The 25,558-nt window shown below is 37.5% G+C and overlaps 1 protein-coding gene across 1 annotated transcript in view; it reads right to left on the reverse strand.

Moving 5' to 3' along the window:
- Window positions 1–25,558, reverse strand: part of sns (sticks and stones) — a 67,702-nt gene that overhangs the window by 38,412 nt on the left and 3,732 nt on the right. The window contains exon 2 of the mRNA XM_068291210.1: window positions 11,218–11,568. Within this exon, the coding sequence (XP_068147311.1) occupies window positions 11,218–11,568 (351 nt within the window). The remainder of the gene's footprint in view (window positions 1–11,217; window positions 11,569–25,558) is intronic.

Consider the following 25,558-nt stretch of genomic DNA (forward strand, 5'->3'; position numbering starts at 1 on the left):
CAACATCAGCGACACATACATGTACAGATTTTCTGAGCCATCTAGCCACCTGGCCAAACTGTTGAAAATATATACATACATATGTACATACACACAGAAACCGAGAGAAATGGGTGAAACAATGGGCAGCAGTGAGCAGCTGTGGGCGTGGCTGGCAAACAGAAAGCAGCAGAAGCAGTAGCAGAAACAAACAAACAAACAAACAATCGTGGATAAAGTTAAGTGCACGTGTGCATTATTTTAATGCCACCTGAAGGAGTTGAGCTGAGTTGAATCGTCGGCAGTAGCAGCCACCAATACGTCTTGGCAAAAAGTCTCCTACAAGAGAGAGAGCCCCAAGCCCAAGGCTGCTGTTTCTCCACCTTATCCACCTGCTCCCTACTTTAGCTTCTACACAACATGTGTAGCACTTGAAAAGAAAAGCGGAGGGAGAGTGAAGGTCTCTGCATTTGACATGCAACATATGTTGCCGGCTGCTGCTCTGCTCCTGTGTGTTGCTGCCACATCGCGGGCTTCAGAAGTTGTTGCATGCAAAATGAATGCTTAATGTCGCAATGCGAAGAGGAGGCAGCGATGAGTGTCGGTGTCGAGAGTAAGCCCGTCTGGGCCGAGGTAATTGCTTTTGTTAGAGCAAAATGAAATCAACACCGACATTGCGGGCTGTATACCATGAGGAGGAGGAAGGGGACTAGGAGAGGGGGGACTGAGGGATACAGGTAGAGCTCCCCACATTACGCTTTCGGCACGATATTTGTGAGTTTTATTAGCACAGCCGTAGGCGCCTTAAATTATGCTGCACAAATCAAATATTGTAGATAAGCATAAACCGAATTCCGCAAAACAAACACGGAATGAGAGTAACATGGGCGCAGCAGTGGGGTAATGTCAAGAATGGTATACTACCAATAGCTTCATTTAAAGACTACCAAAAAAATATATACATCGAAACTGGCAACAACGGAAAAGGTAGCAAAACGTCACCAGTTAATTTTATTGTTTAATTTGAAATGAAACGAAAAAATTCAAAAACTATTTGACAACCACGTGATTTTGTGTTAACCAACAATCGTTGATAAAAAAAGCGTTTGAAAATATATAAATTATATTCACTTGCTACCTTTTAAAAATATTTACAGCTACGTCTATGTACGGATAACTTTCAGGCTGTGTGGCTCATAAGCATAATTTTTGTCGCCACTTTGCGATAATTCCCCGAAGGCTGTTGATTGTTTAGTGCTCCCAAATGATGGCCCCGGCTAAATTTTTGCTGTATGTATCCTTATCGAATCAATGAAGCGCAAAATAAAATGGCAAAAATTGACAAGATAAAAAAGTTTCCATTGCTTGTATCAATGAAAAGAATTTAATATACATTTCCGAATTGAAAGCAACTACAATAACTGCCGATGCAGCACTAGAACTTCAATTGGCTCCCACACACACTCACACACACACACACACACACATTAACAACGTGGACCAGAGGGCCATAAATTTTGCAGTCTCTTCTTCATTGAATAATCCAAAAACTATTGGCATACTCTAATTGAACCAATTGCCACGTGAATACCATCAATTGACAGTTAATTGCATTAACTTTATACCGATGAAATTTGTTTATACAAAAGGGACACAGAAAAAAAAAAAACAAAATTGTAAGCGCCGAAACTTTTACAGTGATGACAAAACCTTAAAGTTGGCTTCACGCTAAAATCCGCTGACTCTGCCAACCTTGACAACGAAAACTGAGTTTTTTTTTTAATTTAACGGGATCAGCTGTTCTCCAAGGGGCGTAAAAAAACTATCCGAAAGCATACATATGTATGTATATACATACATATGTATGTACATACATATGTATGTATGTATGTAGCTTACAACATATTATTAATATTATTTAAACTTTTGTTTACCAATTGCTCGGCTAATCCATTGTTTTATATAACAACTGAATTTTCATGATAAATTAAAAATTTTATACTTAAATTTATACAAACGTCGCTTTTCTTATTAATTTTGTAAATTTTAATGTTACTTTTCGCTGGATGACATTGACTCTGGCCGATCTTGTTTGCAGTGTTGCAAAATAAAAAACATTTATGTAGTAGATAATTTCGCTAGACGCGGTTATTTCGCTGTTGCAAGTGTGATTTATAGTGTTTTTTTTTTTTGTGTCAAAAAAAGTTGCAAAAAGTGCTAACAAGGTAACATGGTATAAAGTTGAGCCAATTAGCTTTGCAATGATCTTATTCGCATTGAATTCGGTTTTGTGGTCAGTGAAATATTCGTTTCGCTATTTTCCAAAGAAAACGCAGTCTCAGTTATGTATGTATGTATGTATGTTTGTGTGGCTAAAGAAGACATGCAAAGCAATGCTTGTAAAAAAAGTGATAGCGGTCGCGAGTGTGTGTGTGTGTGTTCTAGTGTCGAAAAAGTCAAATTTTGTTATTTAATTGCCAATTTGCTAAAATAATATTTTAGTTTATCGCTTGTTAATCAAGTAATTGGAAGTTGGTTCATGGTTTTAGTGTTTTTTTTTGTGTTGGGATTGAAAATGTAAAAAAATAACCTTTTGAGAGCCAAATGTAAAACTTCTTGTTTTTTTTTGTGTGGTGAATTAAATTGTGTGTATTTAAAGATGCTTAGTTGAAAACCAAAAGTGAGGTGAGTTTTTATTTTCATTTTTAATATGTAATGTATATATGTATGTATGTATGTACATACATATTTATGCTAGTTTAAAAATATGTACATACATATACATATACATATGTACATATGTATGTACATATATGTATATAATGTAGCTAGTGGCTACTATCCTTTTATTTACGTTTTATAAAGGTATTACGTAATTGGTAACGCAATGATCGTTCAAGTAACGCATACGTAAAACTTTGCTGTGTTAGTTAAATTCTGTAAGAATCGCTGTAAACTTTTCTAATGGTTATTAATTAAAAAAAGGCAAAAAACCGTTGACTGCATTACGTAATACTAGAGCTATTCCTTAATAACAGCTTAAGCAACTGGAACTCCAAAAAACGTTATGATTTAATTTTATTGATTGACTGCTGTTCATTAAAACTGATAAAGAACACCTCGCCAAAATTTAATTTGACAAAATGAGTTATTTTCGCGAGTATAATGGACGTTATCCCACACTCTCTTCCCTTTAACCTGGTTATTGGAAAATTTTCAGTTTTACATTCTTCTTGTCGAAAATTTCGTACAATTATTTTAACAGGCAATGTCATGGATGCGACAACATCCACCGTCAACTTATCAGAGTTGACTGAATACAAAAATACAAATTGGTGTCACCGCCTCCACATGGCCACGTGCATTGAAAATTCATAATATTTTTTGGCCATGGTGGAGATTGAAGTGACGGCAAAGGGCAATAAATGGGAGTTACCTCCAACCACTCATGGTGCATGTGACGCATAGTTAAAGGGCAAAAGCAACAGCAAAACGTAGTTGCAGTACAATTTTTTCCTGCGACAAAATCCACGGAAATGCGACAGCAACTCTTCATGGATGCTGTAAGGCGTGACCTTCCTTTTCATAAGGAGTTGCCCTGCGGCACTCTTTCATCACCACCCAAGGCATATATGTATGTACATATGTATGTATGTATGCTAAGGTAAAATGTGAATGTGCATTGTTGATTGGTATGCAAATTGTATTTGATTATTGACATATGTATGCAAGATGCATTCCTTGACGATGGAACCCTGATCGGGGTGGAAGGGCCGACACTTTTGGTATGGCAGGAATGCGAATTGTCAGTGCATTGGGATTATAAATGGGATTTAGGTCTTGAATAGCAGAAAAATAAAAGAAAAAAAATGCAGGTGTCCTTGCCTTGCTTTGATTAAATTTTATGCATAAGCCGTGCGATATTTTTGGCGGATACACGATGTAGAAGAAAAAATAGTCTTTTGAGTGTACAGCATCGTAGTCGTCGTCGTCGTCGTTGGCATCAAATAATTTATGCAACAATGGCTGCAACAGTCAGCCATGGCGAGATCCCTGGCATTGCAAGTATACAAAGTGCAATTTGCCATGAACACAGGACTCGCAGGACTTGCGACGATGACTACAACTACAGCCACTGGCACCAACTATGGGTCTAACCCACTAATAGTACGCCTCATAAAAGTTTTATGCGCTGAAATGCTTCCAAGGCCCCTTCACTATGCAACCATTACCCACCCACATCACAAATAAACCCTTAACCCCACCAACCAGTTGACGACGCTTTGTGCCAAGGAATTGCCCATTTTTTTCTACCTCCCCATTTCTTCTTACGTCAACTTTTTCGGCTTTAAGCCAAGGCGAACTTGTGGGTTTGCGTCAATGTGTGAGGGTGACTTAAAGTTTAGGTCAAATCTAATAAATCGACAGGCATCTATTTTAACTTTTGGTGGCTAAATGAAAACTTTACTCATTTGCACTTCAATTACAATAGAAATCCATCTTTTTGCAGCAAGCAAATGACCGGAAATCCAGGGGCGAGGTAAGAAAAAAATAGCTTAACGATTTGTAAGTCAATGAAGTGAGTCGTCGCATTGGACGTATCCTTTCAACTTGGAAATTTCCTTTCAATTTTGTGTACTCTGCAAAAACGTGAAGTTAAGGATGAGTTGCTTTAATCCCCTTACTAGGGCCATTCAAGTGTTACGTAAAAAAACTTGAACAATTTTTTGAACCTCTGCTGCTGTCTTTTGTAATGCACTGTAAGGACTTACGTCATTTCGTATAAACTTTATCCGTCCTGTTTCGTGGTATTTTATAAGATTTTTGATCATGCCGCCCTCTTTCGCAATGCGTTGTAGGGAATTCCGTAATGCATGTGCGGTTGTCTCATGTTCCTGCAAATTGTAACAATTAATTGTTCTTGTTCTCACTTTCATGATTTTTTATTTCTTGAATAGTGAGCATTTATTCGGTCCAAACAAATTGTAATTTCTGGTTGTATCTATTTGCTATGAATTTCTTAGTCAAAAAGAGAAATAAGGACTATTAGTCCTTCCCATTTATTTTGAAAGTATACTAACAACGAATATTTATGAAATAGAAGAAAGAAAACTTAATTCCCCAGAACGATATTTTATCTCTTAAAAAGCTAATATTTCGATAACTATGACCGATTTTTCCTTCTAAATTGTTTATTTATATTGCCCGAAGTCTACATGACTTGAAATAGACATAAACTATTAAAACTTTTCAAAATAAATTTCTTAATCTTTTGAAAAATTTAAAATACTAACAAAAAGATTAAGCTATTTCTATATTTTATTGATCTTGCTTTTTGTATTAAAAAATTTCAATCAAATTTCCAAGTATTGCAGGACAAATCAAAATGATGATTCTTCGCAGAAAGGGCAAGGGTATTGCAAAAGTTGGTTATCTGACTTGCTTACAAGATTTTTATTCAAAAATTTATAAATGCTGGTGTTGGGTTTTTCTTTCTTTTGTGTGGATATTCGGTTCATGCCTTGAATTCCACATTTGTCCATTGTGTGTGCCTAGCTGAATCGCCATTGCCCAGACGCGCTTCGAGCCAGAGGCCCAGAATCAGAAGCAGTCCACCTTTTTGTGTGCCCCTCTTCGCCTTTCCTACTGTTAGGTCCTGACCATTCGTTTTGGTGCGTTTGGCAGCAGTAGAAAAACTTTACCCGGACTCATGGTTGCCTTGCGGCATATGTGTTTTTTGGCTGCGTTTTTAAAAATTAATGGCATGCGAAAATTTTACTCTAAATTTCCATAAATTTGCACGTGGACTTTTGTGTTTTTGCTTTCTTTCTCTGTGTGTGTGTGTGTGTGTGCAAAAGTTCTTTACTTTGGGCCAACTTATAATCTAATTGCGCCCTCACGTATATTTATACTATACACACACATATACATATAATATATATAAAATACATATTCATATATTGTGTGTGTGTGAGTGTGGGTGAATGTGAGGCAGTTGCAGTTGCTGCTGGTCCATCTGAAAGTTTTCTACGAAATTAGTTGTAAAAGAACTTTTCCATAGTTTTTCTTTCTATCTCTTTTTACCACCCTCTCTGCTCTCCTCCTTCTCTCTTTTCATGTGTGTGTGTGTGTGTGTTTTTCAAATTAAATTTAAGGAAAATGACAAAAGGTTGCCTCTACCTACAAACATATGCAATTTTAATTAGGGCTATAAGTTCAACAGAAAATGATCAAAAAACTTCAAATTGGCTCACCTTACCTAGTTAAATTAGTATTTGTAGAGCAAGTTTTTGTTATTAGATATGTTTCTATCATATGACTGAAAAGCTATGTAGATATATGTACATAAGTATCTGGATAACTGGGACACGTAGTCAGTATAAACATTTAATTAGGTTACTTTTCATTCTTCCTAAACTATCCACTTTTGATACACAAATGTCGTGAAACTTTTACTTGAATTATTGAATTAAATTCGAAAGGAAATTGCAAAAAAGTGTTTTAGATAGATTAAGAGTAAATTTAGGTTAAAAGTAGTATTTTATGGTATAAAATAAAATCATGAAGGGAACTAAAAAAATGTTTTTTTTAAGAGTATTTATTGAAATTACACGGACACTTTGAGGACTCACTACAAGGAGTTGGAAAAGGCGTACAATTACTCGAGATACAGAAATTTGGGGGGTGTAAGACCTCCCAGACATTCCTTCTGGATCCGTATAAAAATAAAATATTTAAAATGTCAAGTCATTATCTAGTTAGGGTATATTGGACAATTTTCGTTAAGTCCTTTGTAACTATCCCCAAAGAATTTGCTTTTTGTTGCTAAAAGCGTATTTCCAAGATAGATTTCCGTTTGGTCAAATAGAATCAAAAAAATTAAATAAAAACCTATTTGCTTGCAAATAAATAAGTATCATACTTTGAGCTATTTTTTTCTTCTTTTTTATACCATACACCCATAGGGTGAAATGGTATATTAAAGTCGCCAAAATGTATGTAACAGGCAGAAGGAAGCTTCTCCGACCCTATAAAGTATATATATTCTTGATCAGGATCAACAGCCGAGTCGATCTAGCCATGTCCGTCTGTCCGTCCGTCCGTCCGTCCGTCCGTCCGTATGAACACGCAGATCTCGGAGACTATAAGAGCTAGAGCCACCAAATTTAGTATGTATACTCGTGTAGTATGCACATGTTCAGAGTAATTTGGAATTTCGGCCACGCCCCCTTACGCCCCCAGGAATCACATAAAACTGTTTTTCTTAAAAAGTATGACAGCTAGAGACATCAAATTTAGTTTGTATACCCGATTAGTTAGTGCGCAGAAATTAACTGTTCAAACTTTTTGCCACGCCCCCTTACGCCCCCAGGAATCACACAAAACTGTTTTTCTCAAAAAGTATAATAGCTAGAGACATCAAATTTGGTTTATATGCTCGTTTAGTTAGCGCGCAGAAACTAATTGTTTAAACTTTTTGCCACGCCCCCTTCCGCCCCCGGAATTTACATAAAAGTGATTTCCTTCAAAACTATGATAGCTACCGACATCAAATTTAGTATGTAGACTAGCTTAATAGACGCGCAGATATTGGCTATTTAAACATTTTGCCACGCCCACTTCCGCCCCCGCAAATTAAACAAAACTGATTTTATCAAAAACTAACAAAGCTAAAGTCACCAAATTTAGTATGTATACTGGCATAGTATGCGCGGAGAATTTAGATATTTTCACATTTTGCCACGCCCACTTCCGCCTCCATAATTTAGAAAAAACCGATTTCCTCCTTTAGTTTTTTGACTATCGCATTTAAATTTGGCAGACTAATTTATCTTATCTATTTCTACCAAACTACCAAATTTTATTGAAATCGGACTAGAAACATGTAAAATATGCGTATGAACGTATTTTACTACGCGGTCCTCAAGGCCAGAATTGGACGTTGGCTAGTAGCGGCGCTAGAGTGCTCGTGTGTTTGTAGAGTGAGCGAGATAGCACATAGTATAAGACATGTAAAAACAATTTAATAGACATACATTTGGTCTTCGAAATAAGAAATATTTGTTTCACCAGGTGTATGGTATACCCAAGTCGACGAGTCGACTTACTTGCTTCATTTTTTAATTTTCCTGTGCGCTTTTCTCGTTCCTTTCAAAGACCGACAATGGGACAAACATAATTCAATACAATTCATACATAAATAGAATGGCAAAGCAAAGCAGAGGAATGAATCAATGTAGCAGCAGCTTAGGATGAGAATTGAAGAGGCTGGGAATGTTAGAGGATAACTAGATATATCGGAAAATTACCTTAATAAATAAATCAAATAAATGTAACTCGAACTTAATTGAATTATTACGCATTTGTCTACATTTTCCTGAGCTAATTGCTGCAATAATGTCGCACGTGCCCATCAAACCAAAGTCCCTACACCTCCGCCTCCCGGTCTCTCACGCCCCTCTGGACCAAATATGTGCACATACCTACATATGTACATACAAACACACACATGTCCTGGCCAAATTCCAGGAACGCCTGTCATTCATTCAAACGTGAAGAGAGAAACTGAGAGAAACAGTAAGTAGATGATGGGAAGGGGGAGCCATAGAGATTCCATTACAAAACAAAGACAAGCGGGCAAGGACAAATCTAACGACTATGGTGTGAGGAGGTAGCAATTGGGATAGGATAGGTAGGTAGTGGGATCTGGATGGATGGATGGAGAGAGCAAAAGAAAGACTAAAAGAAAGAAAGAAAGATAGATAGATACTCACACAAGTACCTACAATTATGACAAACATTTCTTCGCTCTGGGCTAGAAAGGTAGGCGGCAAGGGAGCGAGTGGGTGAGATGTTAGCAGGTGGGTGGGGTAAAAGCGGCGCCGGCGGACGACCTTTTCCCGCAGCATGAACAACAACAACATCCAAATAACGAGCTTAGACTGACAGAGTTTTCTTTCTCTGTTTTTTTGCCCCCCTGCATACACTACAGGTTTACATTAAGAGGGTATATTAAAGACGACAGAATTTTTGTAACCTCAGTGACCTTTATTTGGATATATACTGTATACATACATCTTCCTGATCATCATTGCTTCTGATATGTGCAATTGGAGGGGCAGCCGGTGATTGGTTTCAAAATGATTGAATGCTATCATAGAGCCAGAGCTGACTTGGGATAGATGGGCACAGAATAGTTTTTAGAAAGAAACTTTAAATACTTTGCTTAATCCTTTTAAAATAGGCCTGGCATTGAAAAACTTGGTTTAGATCGGAATGCCAACATGTACAAGAAATATGTGTACCAAAAAAAGTTATAAATTAAATTTTTCCATCTTTGTTTTCTCGTTGAATCTCGTTTGAAGCACCCATTATAAGGTTTGATTGGTCTGGAATCTTTTCATCTACTGAAATATCTTTTCACATTTGGGAGCTGATTACCTGCCACTGTTCGTTTGTTTTTTTAACATTACGAGACGTAATGGTCAAGAAATATGGTGAAAGGGAAGGGTATATACATTTCGTCACTCCCAAATTTAGTATCCTTGAAATTTTTTTGCTAACGTTTTTGTTGAGTTTTTCTAAGGTTCCATCTTCCTTACACACATACTTACACACACACACACATCATTGTCACAGCTCATGGCGCGTAATTAACTAAACAAACGTCATTAGGCATGCGCATATGTGTGTGTGTAGGGTGTAGGGTGTGTATGTTTGTGTATGTGAGCCTTGGGCCTCTGACTCTGACTCTGATTCTCTTACTGTTTCTAGATAGGGGAAAAAATGGAGTCAGCAACAGCCAAACGAAGCAAAGGAAATGAAAATCGCTGTCATCAAATGTAGCGCAATTTCTTGAGTGATTACAACAACACAGCAACAAGAACAACAACAACAGGAAGGATAGCAACAGGACTATACACACACACTGAAAACACACACATATATACATTGACAGAGAAAGTGATTACTCGACATACAACAACCGAAAACAAAAAGAAATTCATTTCATTTCACTTTGAAAATGCTTGCAGCTCTTCGCAACCCCAACCTCTTCTCCTTTTCCCTTAACATCGCCGTAACATATCCCCCCCCCATGTCTAACTGCTGCTCCCTTCTTCTTTCTTCTTGACTCCTTGGAGCAATAAACTGCGCTAAATTCAACTCAGCTCTCAGCTTCTCGGTTGGCAGCATTGTTGCTGTTCCTGTTTTGCAAATTGCTGACAATAAATGTTGGCAGCAGCCTTACATAGACATGGGCAAAGGGGAGATAGACAGAGAGAGGGGGACAGAGATGTTGGACAGTGGTGGGGGAGAAATGGAGAAGAGGGACAGATAGTGGGTGTGGCATAAGGTGTTCAACGCCCGCATTTTCAACTCACAAATGAAAATTCTATAGGTGCAATGAGGCAGGAAACAAAAATGTGACGCCTTTGGGTATCAAATTGTCTATGTGTAGGTGTTACTCTCTATGTGTCTGTATATGTGTGTATATGTGTTGATATCTATTTCTCTATCTGTGTGTGTGTGTGTGTGTGTGTGTGTGTGTGTGTGTGTGTGTAGTTGTATTCTATTTATTACTTAAATTAATTGCTGCAAAGAGAATGCATTCAGTCGATCGATTGCTTACATACATCCATCAAAGTAACAAACAATGCAAATTAATCAAAAAATTCTTGTCGAGTTTGCCGAGACAACAAAAAAAAAAAGGAAATATCCACATGCAGGCAAATTGAGAGTTTTCATTAAACTGAAATTTGATTTCGATTGGCATTTATAATTAGCTAGTTCAATCATTTCATATGGGTACCTGAAAATGAAAACGAATAGCAAAAATGTTGTCCCCGAAAATGCTAAAGTGAATAAAGTAGGAACAATTGGATGCAATCAGGTCGCATGATATTGCCGGATTTGAATTGGAGACCTTTCGCTTTCCAAAGTCTCTAATATTTTTCTGTTCATCTTTAATATTAAGCTTGAGTGTATAATTTTAATGATGTCACTTAATATTCTTAACAAGCAACAAGAAAATTGAGTTGCACAGCAAATATAACCAATCGAATCGAAATCTATTGGTTTCGACTCATTTTTTTTGCATTATTTTAGGCTTGCACAGCGGAAAAAAAATGTTGAAATGAATTTCATTCGTTAAAATTGGAATGAAATAAGTTTGAAATTCAATTTAAAAAAGTCAAAGTCAGAGACAAAGTGTATACATATGTATATTTGTTTACTTACATATGACAGTCAGTTTGGCATTCGCTCTGATAGCCGATTGTAATCTCGCCGGACCGACTTGACATTGATATTCGGCATCATCGTTGATTGAGGCATTCGAAATGCGCAAATTGTAGACACCCTGTTTGCGATCTCCGAGTACGGAGTAGCGTGGAAATCCCGGTATAACCGCCTCAAAGCCCAAGGCAAAGCCATCTTTCGTCCATTGAACAGCGCCGGCCAAATTTGTGACTTCACAACGCATCATGGCCTCGGCACCCTCCAGAACTTGAAGATCATGCGGCGTTGTGCGGAATTTCTGTTGTTGGGCTCGAACATAGGGCAATGACCATGGCCATAGATAGAGGGCAACTGCAAGAGAAAAAAAAAACAATAATGAAAAATGTGAAAGAAATGAACATTGAGCGAAAGTTCCTTTTCATTTAGCAGTGCAGAGAGATGCAGTTAATTAATTGTCCTTGCGGCGAAATTTTCTTTGTGTTTTGTTGTCCCTTCATTTTTGTCTTTGACGACAGATCCCAAGGATTTTGAGTTTCTCTATTAAAAACGTGGCTGAATTATGAAATGTGTATTTACGCAAAAGACAATGGACAATGCGAATGAAAGACAGGGCAAATCCTGACCGCAATAAAACACTGGACTCTGGGCACTAAGCTAAGCCATGGACCAAACTTCTCCTCATCCGACTGACTCGACCGTATGACCAACCGTCTGTTCGTTTGTCGTTTTTGCCGACTGAAACGTTTCTTCTTTTTTCCTCTTTTTCTTCTTTTTTTAATGAAAAGCAAACACATTTTCCGGGCACAAACAAAAAAATAAGAAAAAAGGAATAGCATTGCGCGCTCTCGGTACCACAAAAGCCAATTGTGGGCGTGGTTCGCGGCCCATCTGTTTGCCCAAGATACATTGCAGCAGTCTGCAGTCCAGAGTGGTGGGAATCATAGTCAGAATCGTAGAGCTGGAGTTCATTTCTTTTGCCGCCGAAACTATTAAATTGTATATAAAGGGGACGTGGACAGAGAGGAAGAGAGAGAGAGAGAGAGAGAGAGATGTAGAGGGTAAGGGACGGGCCCTGGAGCAGCGTCCAGAGTCAACAAAAGCATTTAACGCGGCCAACAGAGACAGGCAGGCAACCAGTCAGATAGACTGAGAGATTCTGTGTGTGAGCCATTGCAGAATGGTTTTAGTACTCAGTCCGTGCCGCTGGCTGGTTCTCGTCCTGGACCTGCTTCTGGTCCTGTTCCATTCTGTCTCCGTGCGCTTTCATAAATTTCCTTTTGCTCTAGGAGGAGGATTTCCCTGTTTATTTATAAGCGGCCGAAATGCACTTTTAAATATCTCTTCTTCTCTACAACTAATATAAAACCGGCAAAAAAAAAAAAAAAAACACAAAAAATAAAACAATATAAAATGAAATAAAATGATAAAAGCAAAATACAAACTAAAACTAACCGTCATGATTAATATGGCCAACAAAATTTGCATACACATGATGTCTACTTGAAGAGAAATGAATTTTAAATGCGTAAAAATAGAGAAGACAAGTGAGGAACGAAAAACTTACAGAAAGTAAGAAAGAGACAGAGGGAAACCCATCATATAAAGACATGGGCGTGGATGGGATTTTTCAAGACCTAAGAAACGTATAAATTTAAAAATCCGTATTTCAAACTATCGAACATAAGATTTTCGGAGAAAAAGCGATGTGAAACTTGTGGTAATCAAAATGTATATTCATTAAGAACAATTTTTCGGTTTCTTTAGAGATTGGGATATATAAATTATATCAAATCTAGTAATTCATAAATATGTAGCATTTGATTGTCTTATCATGAGTGAAGAGGATTTCAGCACCGCAAACTAAAACACCATCTTCATCTGTTGTATTTAAAATATGAACTGATTTTGTTAACAAACGTCTTGTGTGTATATGTAAATGAATTATTAGACTCTAAGGGGCGACAATTGTTCTTAAAAATGCTTATTCTAATGTTTATATTTCATGGACAGCGATGGCGACTTGATATTGCGCCGTTGTTAAAATCTTAAGAGCTTTTCCAGAGAGTGTGGACGCATGTTTGGTTTTGGTTTTTGAGCCATACTTGATATATGAATCTGTATCAGTTATTTTTGTTTTTATGTTTTGTATACGATGTACGATGTTTATTTTTAAACAATGAGTATTATGTTGTTTGCCTAACTTACTTTTTAATTGTTAACTTTCTATTCAATCCATTTTCCCAAAAAAATTCAATATTAAACTTAATACATTATTGAGATTTTTTCACCTCAAGCCAGCTAACATATAATTTTGATTAAGTTTCATTAAAGGGTCAAAACCTAGTCAAATATTTAAAGTTCCTTTCGAAATTACATATGAGGTCGAGGAATAACCTTAGAATTGTTTTGAGAATAACTTTAAGTAGTGATGTGAAATAGTTAAAAGAGCTTTTTGACTACTAAATTGTATGTCATAGTTTGTCTTCAATAATCACATCCACTTTTCTGATATTCACTGGATTGCCGATATACCCTTTAAACACTACGCATATGGCAAAAAAAAAATGGTAATGTAAAGAGGGAGAAGATATGGGTATGGGTTTTAGTATTGGTATGAGTAGTCAACTCTTTACGATTTCATTATTTTCTCGGCAAAAAGAATGTGAAAAGTTCTTGTTGTTGTCGCGCAATTTACCCAGGCAAATTGTTGTTGGCATTACTGTCAATTTATATAAATTTTTGCTCCCCTGTCAAATACAGACAAACAACAATCCAGCAGACCCCATCTGCCCTTTTGCCCTCCTGTCTCTCCCACTCTTACACACATACATTTCCACAACGCAAATTTGAGCCTATTTCACACACACACGCGCTTCTTGTGGGGAAAAAGAGGCGCAGTGGAATGGGTTGGAGATATTCCGAGTTCATAGTTGAGTAAATTTTTACCTCGTTCTCACAAGGATGAAGAGCAAGAGTTGGCTGGAGTGAACTGGTGAGAAGGAGGTGGTTAGGGTTTGGTGTTTTTCGGCTAGAATTTCAACAAATTTGACTGTTTTCAACTCGACTCGGCGCTCTCCTCTGACCTTGTTTATTTATTTTTTTTTTTGCTTTTTAGCCTGGTGTCTTCATTGTTGTAGTTGTTGTTGTCTCATATTTTGTTGAGCGCAAAAATTTTAATAAAGTAAATTCCTATTTTATGGCTTTTTCCCCACTCCCTCTACAACTTTCATGATGCGTGACTTTTACCCCCTAAAAACGAATCACGCACTCATCTCATATGTCATATGGCTTGTCTTTATGTATACACATATGTATATAACTGAACGATATATATATACATATATATACAACGGCGCAACAAGCTAGAGTGCCAAAAAGGATTTAAATGCTTTAGGCGTCGCCTTTTGACCGTTATCCTTCTGCTCCCTCGGCCCTACATTGTGTTTGGATGTCAAGTGCCATTGTCGAATTTCTGTGCGTGGTTTTTAGTGTCGCGAGCGGCGCTCACTTGATTGTTTTCCAAGCTGGGGCTAAAACAACAGACACACATTCACACGCACACTCACACACACATGGATTCACAAATCCCGGTCACACTTCCTCACACACACACACATACATATATAACCCGAGAAATAAGATGGTAAGGAATGGTTAGTATAAGGAAAGGGTTTTTTTTTTTTTTTTTTTGGGTGGGTCGGGGGTTTATTTTACGAGCGGGACTATCAGTGTTATTGTTATGACTGGAAATTTGATGGCCTCAACCGGCTTCTGGCCCCCCACAAAAAGTGAGTCAAGAGTGACGAGGCAGTTTATCTGTCAGCGCCTGGCGCTGATTAAGCAGACATTTGCTTCGGATTAACCATAGCCCAAAAACGGCACAGGACACACACGCACACCCACACACCTGTGCGTTTTCTCACACACCCTGACATGTGTGTATGTGATTCGCATAGCACTTAAGTTTTATACGATTTGCTTTAAATGCTCACGTACAATTTTTTGGGGTCCCCTTGTGGACAAGCACCAATTTGGGAAGCCCTGTGCAAAATTCCCCATGCCCATTAATTTGACGATTATGATTTTCACACTGACTGCCTCAATGCCTCCTGAATGCCTTCCTTCAGCTGCCTGCCTGCCTGTCTTTGCTTTTCTTTATCTTCCTTCATCTTCATCTTGTTTCTTTCATCTTCTCTTGTCGTTCTTTACACTTACAGTCATTGGAAAAAGTGAATGTACGCCGGAAAAAACGACCAAGGGATTATTATTAAGCAAACTAATGGATTTTTTAATTATGACTTTTTTTAAATAAATGTCGAAGTAAAAGCTCAAAAGTAAAGTTCCTCCTACCGCCAACAGCCCAAATCAAGTTGTAGAAATGATAATAAGGACCTTTGGCATAATAAAATGTCGACCATAAACTTTTAACATGAAATTTTCCCTTAATTTTATTTTTTTTATTTGTAAATTTTAAATATTTTTCCAATAACTACATATGTATTATCTCACAAGTTTTTCAGAATCATGAAAAAAGAGGAAAATTTTTTGCTGTGTATCCTCGTTTATCTTTGACTGTAAGCTGCCAAAAAAAAACTGAAAAAAATCCAAAAATATGTGAGGAGAGGGAGAAAAAAAAACAACCAACTAAAGAAGATGGCAAAATTAGCTCCTGGCTCAGCATATTGTCGCAGTCTCTACCCGTCAATCGAGCATCCGGTTGCCACCTTTCGTTCCAAAGACCCCTCTACACCCCTCTCTTCTCTTCTCTCTTGTCATGTTGCTATGTTGCTTGAGGCAGGGCCACGCCCCCTTGTCAGGGCAACGTGCTTTGCATTTGCATTTGCGAATTCGTTATAAAATATTGCTGCAGTTGGCGGCATTTTGTTCAAATAGTACGATATAACAATAGTGGAGCGACATTTCCGTTCTAATGGTGCATGGTTCCATGGTTCATGTCTCTCTCACTCTATTCCATAGCAAGGCACGTGCAAGTGGCCCCCCGTCAAAAAAAAAAAAAAAAAAAAAAAATATATATAAAAAAATAACAAAAATGGCAAAAGAATGCAAAATATGTATGTATAAATATTGTCCCCTCACTCTCTCTCTTTTTCTCTGTGGGTCTGCCCAATTCTTAGCCAAGAGACATATTCAAAAACCTCTGATCATTGCGTCAGAGATGTGCACTGGCTGTTAGCCCAATCCCAATCCAAACTCATCCTCCTCCCTAAAACCCAACCTCCTATCCTTTTTCCCTATTGCAAGCCCAATCCCAAGAATAAGCAAATGTGAGAAGACTCGTAATTGAATTTGCATTTGCGTTGCTAGAGTAGCTGTTCGTAGGTTAGTTCTATACAAGGGGGCGTGGCACCACTGGTTATACTGGCACAAGTTGCAAAAGCATAAGCAAACGGGCTCTCCACTGTTAATGACATTGACAGGACATGCTCGCTCAGTCGTTTCTCTTGGCATTGCTTCTTGTGTTCATGTCTCTCAGTGCCTAATTTAAAGTCCAACCGGTGCATCTTAAGATGATTTTATCAAAACTGTTTAACCTTCTATACAAATAGGAAAATTATTGCAATTTATGTGTTCAAGACTTTATAAGTAGGACTCAATTATATTGGAATGTAAATGGATGTAAATAAATTTGAATTTAATAATAATCAAATTTTATGTCTGTGGAAAAAGCTGTTAAGGAAAGATTTTCAGTGAACTCCCAGAATATTTAGTGACATATGTCCCTTTAGGACCCCGTCCACCTATAAATACTTTCTTAAGATCTTTCAAAATACTATGGAACTCGATTGGCAATGGAGTTACAAAAACCACGTAGAAAAAAAAGGTGAATAAAGGAGCGTACCAACAGATTGCAATTACTTACAACTTAAAACTCTTGCTCTAGCTTCTGATTTTGATGCTGCTGCTGTTGCACCACAGGTCCTGGCATTAGCTTCATCAGCATTAAACAATGTTGCGGCAAAGAAGAAAAAGTAGTATCAACAGGAGCAGGAGGAGCATAAAATGGTAATCACCAACAGCATTATTAACATCATCAACACGAGCGTTATTAAAGCAAAGTTGCGAAAAGAGCGAAATAAGACAAGAATGAAGGCAAATTGAAGACAACATAGAAGAGAGAAAAGAGAGATAGAGAAAAGGTAGGTGGCTTGGTTAGGACCAAAAAGTGACGCAGCGCCACCTGAACTTTTTTGTGTGTGTGTGTGGCAAAGGACTCTTGAGGCGGCCTTCTTTTTACCTGCGGCAGGCAAGTGGCAAGCTGCAACCGAAAGTAAATCTTGTTAATAATGCTGCTACTGCTGCTGCAACCAACTAATTTCATTTATAAATTAACTACAAAAACTACAACTATTTTGCGGTCGGTGTCCACTTGACCTGGTCTTGACTTAACTTTACTCTTTCTATCCCTTATCTGGGTTAGACATGACTGCAAAAATTGAAAATTTTACTCGATGGTTTCTCCCTTTTTCCTTTTTTTTTTTTTTTTTTTTTGCAAATTTTATGCCATGACAAGTGCAAAAGTTTTTTGGGCACTTTTCGTTTTTTTTTTTTTTTTTGTTGAAGCAGCTGCACTGACTGCTGTCGAATTGTCGTCTGTGAGAGTTTCTGATTTGAAGTGGGCACCGAATGATGGAAATGGTGGACAAGTGGTCACAGTCATCGTCATCATGATTGTTTACCTGTTGCCCCAACAACAAAGTTCTCACACTGCAACTGACAGGTTGCGTAGGTGCACCGCAATTAGCTAGGCAGAAGAAAAAAAAGAAATCCAAGAAAAGGGTAAAAGACGATGAAGCAGGAGGAGCAGGTTGAGAAGTCGCAGTAGTCAGTCGGGAGTCAACGATTTGTGGTTTTTGCGGTAGACGAGGTGGGAAAGTGTTTTGGCCATTGTGTGTGTGTTTCTTTTGCTTACACAACACGCTGCGTGCGTGTCGACACATGAAAAACAATACAAACAATAATTTCCTCGAGTACAGTCAGCAAAATCAGTAAGAACAGAAACAAAAAAAAATATATAAAGTGGTGACCCCGACGAATTCCCAATTGGAGAAGCAATTCGAATTAAATGCCAATTCCAATCTCTAAAGCTGAATTCAAAAAAAAAAAAAAAAAAATACAAGAAGAGCCATCTAAAAGATTGCTCAAGCCAAGGGGGGAGTGTATGCTTGATTTATTTATAACACATGCTCTCTCCTCCTGCCTATGAAAAGGAATTTTCTGAGAAAAACGACATAAAAAGCGACATCATCCAATCAATTTATGCGCCAATGTCTCCAATGGGCGGCAACCGGGCCCCGATTTTCCCATCCTCCTCCTCTCCACCCGAATACACTCCAAATGTTAGGCTCAAGATATTGGAAAATGGATAATTGGCAATGCGGCGGGCGAATGGATATAGGTTTGGGGTTAGAAGGAAAGAAGATTTCCTTTTTCGCCGCTGTTGATGGCTTTTTGTAATATTATGTTTAAAAAATCATTTCAGTAAAAACGAAATTGAGGCGAAAATGGCAAAAGCAAAAAAAAAAAATAGAAAGAAAGAGAAGAATAAAAAGGATTCTGGAGTATAGAAGAAATCATCATCATCATAATCATTATTAAAACGAAAAACTTTAAGTCCACCCCTCTTTCTGTCTCTCTCTATCTCTGGAGAAAACTACAACAGACGGTTGCCTGATTTTGCTACTCTGTGTGTGTGTGTGTGTAAGTTGTCGGTTGGTTGTTGTTATTGCAAACGCTTTCAAAGTTATTTGCTGTCCATTTCCAAACATTAAACCAGAGTGACTTGAATAAATTTCATATTTGAAAGCCTCACACACATACACAAACACACAGGACGATGAAGGCAAAACCCAAATATCTAAACCAAAATAAACTCACATGGCTAATATATATGTATAAACATGAATGTGTGTGGAGGGTCAGCCTTGAGGTAGTCATCCTCTAGCAGTCGCCCCACCATCAGAATATTTCCTTACCATAAACCAAAAATTCCTATACGCTGATGCAGCAAATTTCCGGCCCAAGTGAAAGTGGTGCGTGTGGGCGGTGGCTTTACCCAAAACGCACAGAACACACTGAAATTGGAGTTGCTCTCAAGAATGTCTGCTTGTCCCTTTCCCTGCTCCCTGCTGCCCCTCCTGCTTCTGTACCATCTCCTGCTGTTTCCCTATCGTTTTTAGGCATCCTATGTGCCATCCATTAGAATAGCTGCCACTGCCGTTTACAGACGCAAAATTTCATTCTCGATTATTCATACACTTGGCGCATGGATTTTACTTTATTTTCTACCTTCTATTACTACTGTCACAGAGCTTGCTAGCTTGCTGCTCCTCTTCATCCTAGTTGGCACTTTTTATATCTTCCTCAAACTCCCCAGCCCCCCTCGTTTAGACATCAGAGAAAGTGGTGGAGAGTACAAAAATCAAGTATGCCACAGTTGCCACACACACACACATACACAATGTGTAAGGGGAAAAATTTGAAAACTATGCAACTGGGCTATGGAGATCACAAAAATTATATGTGCAGATGATGGGGTGTGTCGTTTGAAAGTTTGAAGCACTTTATCTCTCTTTCTCCTTATACATCTATCTATCTATCTATCTATCTGCTGCAAATGAACTTTAAAGCTTAAAAATCAAGATAGAATAAAGTTTAGTTTAAATCAAGGAGTCTGTTCCAACAAAACCATAAGCATGTCTTATTCGCAAATGGCCAACAATAGTCAAAACAATAGAACAATAGAATAACAAATTACCAAATGAAAAAGACTAAAATACTTTTGAAAGATATTTTGACGATTTTGATGAGAATTTTTTTGATCTAAAAGGGGTTTTTAGCTTATGAGAACTAATTAGAGTAAATGATTTTCTTACAATACGACCAGAGGGAAACAAGTATCTTACTACAAAAATCGTCAAATCGATTAAGAGTACAATTGTAACCATTTTGGAGTTTTAAAACAATCGTATCGCAATCAAAAGAATCTTTAATCTTTAACTCTTTGCAAACACATTATACAATTTTCCGGGTAAATTTTCTTTGATTGCTTGTAAATGTTAAAGTCAATATTAGAACACATTAATTCATTGATTAGACAACAAAGTTAACTAAACTAAATAGACTAAAGTAAACGTTTAGATTAGGCCCGACTCATTTTCTTTTTCAGGAATAATTATTCAACAATTTAATTTTTAATATTACAACACTAGAATTTGCCACATGAGAGAGTCTAGACTTAACATCATTCACAGCATTTAGGTAAGTAAATACATACATATATATTACAGCATATTACACTTATTATGCGTATATGTAGTTGGCTCAACTAAATGGTAAATACATGACCTAATAAGTTATGTTCTCCCTTAATGAATTTGCTTTAATTCACGCTTCACTGAATTCCAAGTCAATTTGCTTACTCAACTTGCTATCGACATCAAATGCATTTGCTTTTGAATGGCCCTATATTGTTAATTTCATAAGGATTATACGCTAGTCGTAGGAGCAATCCATTAAAGTTGTATAATTTAACAATATTGTTGGGAAAATTTAGCCAAAAAACAAAAAGAAAACAATTTAGGAATTATTAAAGTAAATTGTCAAAAATGTTGTGTTGTCATCCATTTTATGGTCCATTTTGTATGTTAAATTTTTGGAATATTTTCATATTATGGCTCAGACAGACTTAACAATTTTCCAAATTATGTTCTTAACGAGCAAATTTTGCTCAGTTCTTTGAGAAACACACACACACACGCCCCCTGAGGCTGCCAAATTAGACAGAGAAAGAAGCGGGGGCGGGGTGTGATATAGAGAGAGAAAGAGGGAGTGTGTGTAAGTCCTGGTTTGAGTATGGCTTGTGGTGGCTCTGCCAAGTGTTTGTCAGCTTATTGTTTGGCTTAATTGCCGTTTGAACTGCGAACGCGTACACACACTCGCATTGTTTGCCCAAATTACTAAGGATGCCTAAGAGAGCAGGATGAGGAGAATGGAAAGGAAGGGGGAGACGTAGGTGGTAAGGTGTGAGGTAGGATAGAGCAAGCAAGTTGACAATGCAGGCGACAGGGGAACAATAAGACGCGAGAATGCCAACCAATGCTGCTGGTATGCAAAGGGTTAAAGCCGCACTCAAGTTACCACCACCACCAGCAGCAGCAGCAGCAGCAACAGCAATACCACCACCAGGCAGCATCAGCAGAAGAAAGAGGACGAGAAGCACTTTTGAGATGGCAATGCAAAAATGCTTTCTTTGCTGGGTAAAATAATGTTTGCGCAATCGAATGACAATGAGAGACGCCAACTCCAAGGGAGGAGGAGAAGTAGTCGATGTCGAAGTAAGAGGAGGAGGCTATCCAATGAAGCATGTCTGCGTATGAAACTGGATCTGTTCCCAGACAATACAATTGAGAGAAAAACGAATTTTTCTCTGTCGCAATTAAAAAAATAAAACAAAAACAGAAGAAACCAAAAAAAGTGAACTGAAGTCGTTAAAGTTTTCCCAGACCAAGCCAAATGCCGCCGCGTCACAGATTTCCACACGACGTTGGCGAAGCGGAACCACACGTCAAGTGGACAGCACCCAGAGAGCCCCCCACCCCCAAAAAAGGTGTACAAGTGACTCACACGCTAAAATGTCGGGAAACTGTGCGGTGAGGAGGTGAGGGGGGCGTCGTGAGCTTACTGAAGCATGCAACAGCGTGGACAGACCGCGAAAAGTTCACACGATGCGAAGCGATAAGCTGCTCGCTCAGCTGCTATAAAAGTGATGCTCTCCATCACGTAGCCTAAAAGTCATGTAGCGAACAGATTAAGAAGGAACGATCCTGCAAGGATAATAATTGCACCTGTCGAACTGGTTTGACACGCGACAATAATGACCCTGATATTAGGTAGTCAGATCAACTCTTTCCCAACAGTTGGCAACCAGTTGCCATTTGTGAGTTGCTAGTAGCAAGTGGCAAGAGTGGCAGCTGCCACCTCAATTAAATGGCCATAAAAAATTGAATGCAAACGAAAAAGATGCTGCTTGCTGCCACTCCTTGATCAATTATTAATTTTCAATATCACAATATAAACAAGAACAAGTTATTGAAAAGGCCTGGCCCTTGGTAAAGTGTACACATTTGCACATATGTATGTACATATACGCTATATACAGGGTGCAGCAAGACTTATATAGTATTTTCATGGCAATTAATTGTATCAAACGAGAGACATTATGAAATAAAACTTAAACTCGTTTACTTTTCTAGTTTTTAATTAAATTTGACCCTTTTGACTACAGTCTGCTATTTTCAACACTTTTCGAAGCATTTTAAGGAGCCCTTTACAACAGTTTCATGGAATTGTGTGCCTTAAATTCCTGAATGATTGAAATATCTTTTATGGTGTCTTTTATTTTGAAACAAAAACCAAGAAAAAAGGTGGTAGGTGGATTTCGATTGATTTTCCAACACTGTTTAAGAGATGATTAATAGATTTTTATAGAAATGTTTGCTGTAAATTCCTCATAGGTTGAAAACTTCCTGTCATTTATGTTAAGTTTAAACAACAAATTGATCTAAATGGTAAAATATCAAATATTCAAATGGACTTCTAAATATTGCAAAGGTTATCAAAGGGGTCAAATATATAACTGAAGAAGAATTAAATTTAATTTTTTAAAAAGAGAATTCATATAAAAATATATTTTAGTCTTAATAAGTAAGTAAATAAGTCTTTGTTAGTCATTGTCACACCCTGTATTTATGTATTTAAAGTGCCTGTGTAATGCAACTCAATTCGAAGAATATTTAACAAGCGCAAACGAAAAAAAGCAAAGAAAGTTTCCTTTTGGGTTTTTGATTTTGAACAAGGCTAAGTAAAATGAAACTGAGAACTGTAAGATGGGATGGATGGGTGGTGTTGATAGAAGGTGCTATATCTCCTCTCCATCTCCGACTGCTCATGTGGTTTCCCAAGCACACACACAAACACACAGAGTCATACACTTATGCACATATCGATATCTTCTTCTCGCACACAACACACAAAGGAAATCGACTCCCTTTGAGCAGAATTGATGCAATTATTCACACTTGATTAAATACTCAAGAAAAGTGAAAGTGCGTGGAAGGAAGTTGCCGAAGAGGCAGAAAGGAGCAAAGAAAATGAAGAGAAAGAGAGAGCAAAATGATGATGACGAAGAAAAAGGAAGAGCCGGATATTTTGGTTTGGAAAAGTGCCCGCCTTCTCACTCACTCTCTTTCTTCACGTACGCGCTTTCTCTCTCCCTCTCGCCTTTCATATTGAGCTGTTTAAAAATTCATAAATTTAAATTAGCCACCAAGCGCAAAATAAAGACATTCATATCCCCATAGTGAAATGAAATTGAATTCATGGGTTCATGGCAGGGTACCTTGAAAACGCTTTCAATTACCTCTTAAAGAAAACAGAAGGCGCGCACACTGTATAATTTATTGGTTCTGCGGTGGTTGTCCATTCCCTATCCTATGATAATGACGATGATTTTGGACCTTCTCATTTGGCAGATAGATCTAATATATATTATAGTAGGGCTTGTGATTTGCCTTTTTTATTTATTCACTCAGCTGTCTTCTTGTGGCAGGGTCTATCTGTCCAAACTGTCCACACCGTCATCGTCTCCCCATCACGCATCTCCTACACACAAAACCAAATCAATTCTCATCAAAGTCACTCACACTCTTTTGCCCTACAATTTGCTGCTGGCTGGCCTGTTCTGTGTTTGTATTTGTGCAGTTTCATGGAATATATTCTTTGCGTAGGAATCACGCCAGGCTGCACATTGCTAATATCCTGAGCTTTCACTCTGCAATAGCCCCCCTCATAACATCCCTTAGGCCTAGCAATTTTTCCCAGAGATATTTTCTAATAATTGAAATTCATTTCATTAGCTAGACCACAGAGAGAAAATGAGGAACAGAAGCCAAAAGTATGAACAGTTTCACTTTTTTTAAAAATTACAAAACTGTTTGTGTGTGTGATTTTTGGTCCTTTTCATCTTCTCTCTCTTTATTTTTTTTTGGCAGGAAATGACATAGAAATTTCTCAAATAAAAAAGGAAAAAAATAAAGGCAAAGAAATCGTTTCCAATGTTTGATATTTGAAGCCATAGCAAGGGGCCATCTAATGGAAAATGTGTTGAAAACTCATAAATCTGTGTGGGATGAGCAATGGCAAAAGACAGAGAGAATTTGTGAGAGAGAGAGAGAGAGAGACAAAAGAGGGAGGGCAACAGAGCCTAGGTAGGAGCAATTACCACATGCTACGTTTGACAAACGCTGCAGGAGTTCAACTGGTTGGCGACTTCAAGTGCACTTTTGTTTGTTTGCCTATGGGATGCGAACTGCACCAACTTCTATACATTCCCCACCCTTCCCTTCCTTCACCAACATCATGTTGGAATACACCCCCCATCTTCAATTTACCATAGACCATAGACCATCTCTTCCATCTTCAGTCTATTTCTGCTTCGAATTTCTTTTGCTCTCCTACAACCTTCATCATCTTTTACTCACACTCCTTTTATTATGTTTTTTTTGCCTTTCGCTTGATGTTTGTCGTCGTTATTTTGCCACATGCTGTTGAAAGTGCAGTCGATTTATTTATATACACACACATACAGACACACACACACACACATGTGTGCCTATATATACATACATACATATGTATATTTGTTTAAATTGGTTTTGCTTGTTGTCTCTCTACCTTTCTGTGGTGTTGGCATGAGTTGTTGTCATTATTTTTATACCCTGTGTGTATACCCACAACAAAAAACGAAGAGAAAATGCAAAAACCCAAAAAATGTTTTTACCAAAGTCGCCGAAATCCATTGGCAAGGTAAACAACATTTTGATAAAAGTTTAGATTTAGCTAAAGTTAATATTAGTTTTTAGAATATTTAATTTATCATCAAAAAGCCTAATTGATGTAAATTGATTTTAATCCCATATTTTGTTTGAATAGCTACCTAAATTTACATTTGCTTTTCATTGTGTTATTCTGGTCAAAGCAAACAGAAATGTATGCTTTAAATCAAAGTTTTTAATTTCTTCATAGTCTTTAATTTTAATTTTAGTAAATTCTTAACACTTACTCTTTAACTTGGCCCAATGCCTATTTGTTACTCTAACTAAAAATAATAGTTTTTTCCATTCTTTAACAAGGGCCAGGAAATTTATAATAAATATTAAACAGATATTTGAATAGTTCATAATAAATATAAATTGGCCATGTAATTAATATAATATATTGAAAAAGGTTTTTTTTTTTTATTAACCTAATTAATAGCTGATGT

Source organism: Drosophila tropicalis, unplaced genomic scaffold (genome assembly GCF_018151085.1).
Source record: "Drosophila tropicalis isolate 14030-0801.00 unplaced genomic scaffold, ASM1815108v1 contig_593, whole genome shotgun sequence".
Lineage (NCBI taxonomy): Eukaryota > Metazoa > Arthropoda > Insecta > Diptera > Drosophilidae > Drosophila > Drosophila tropicalis.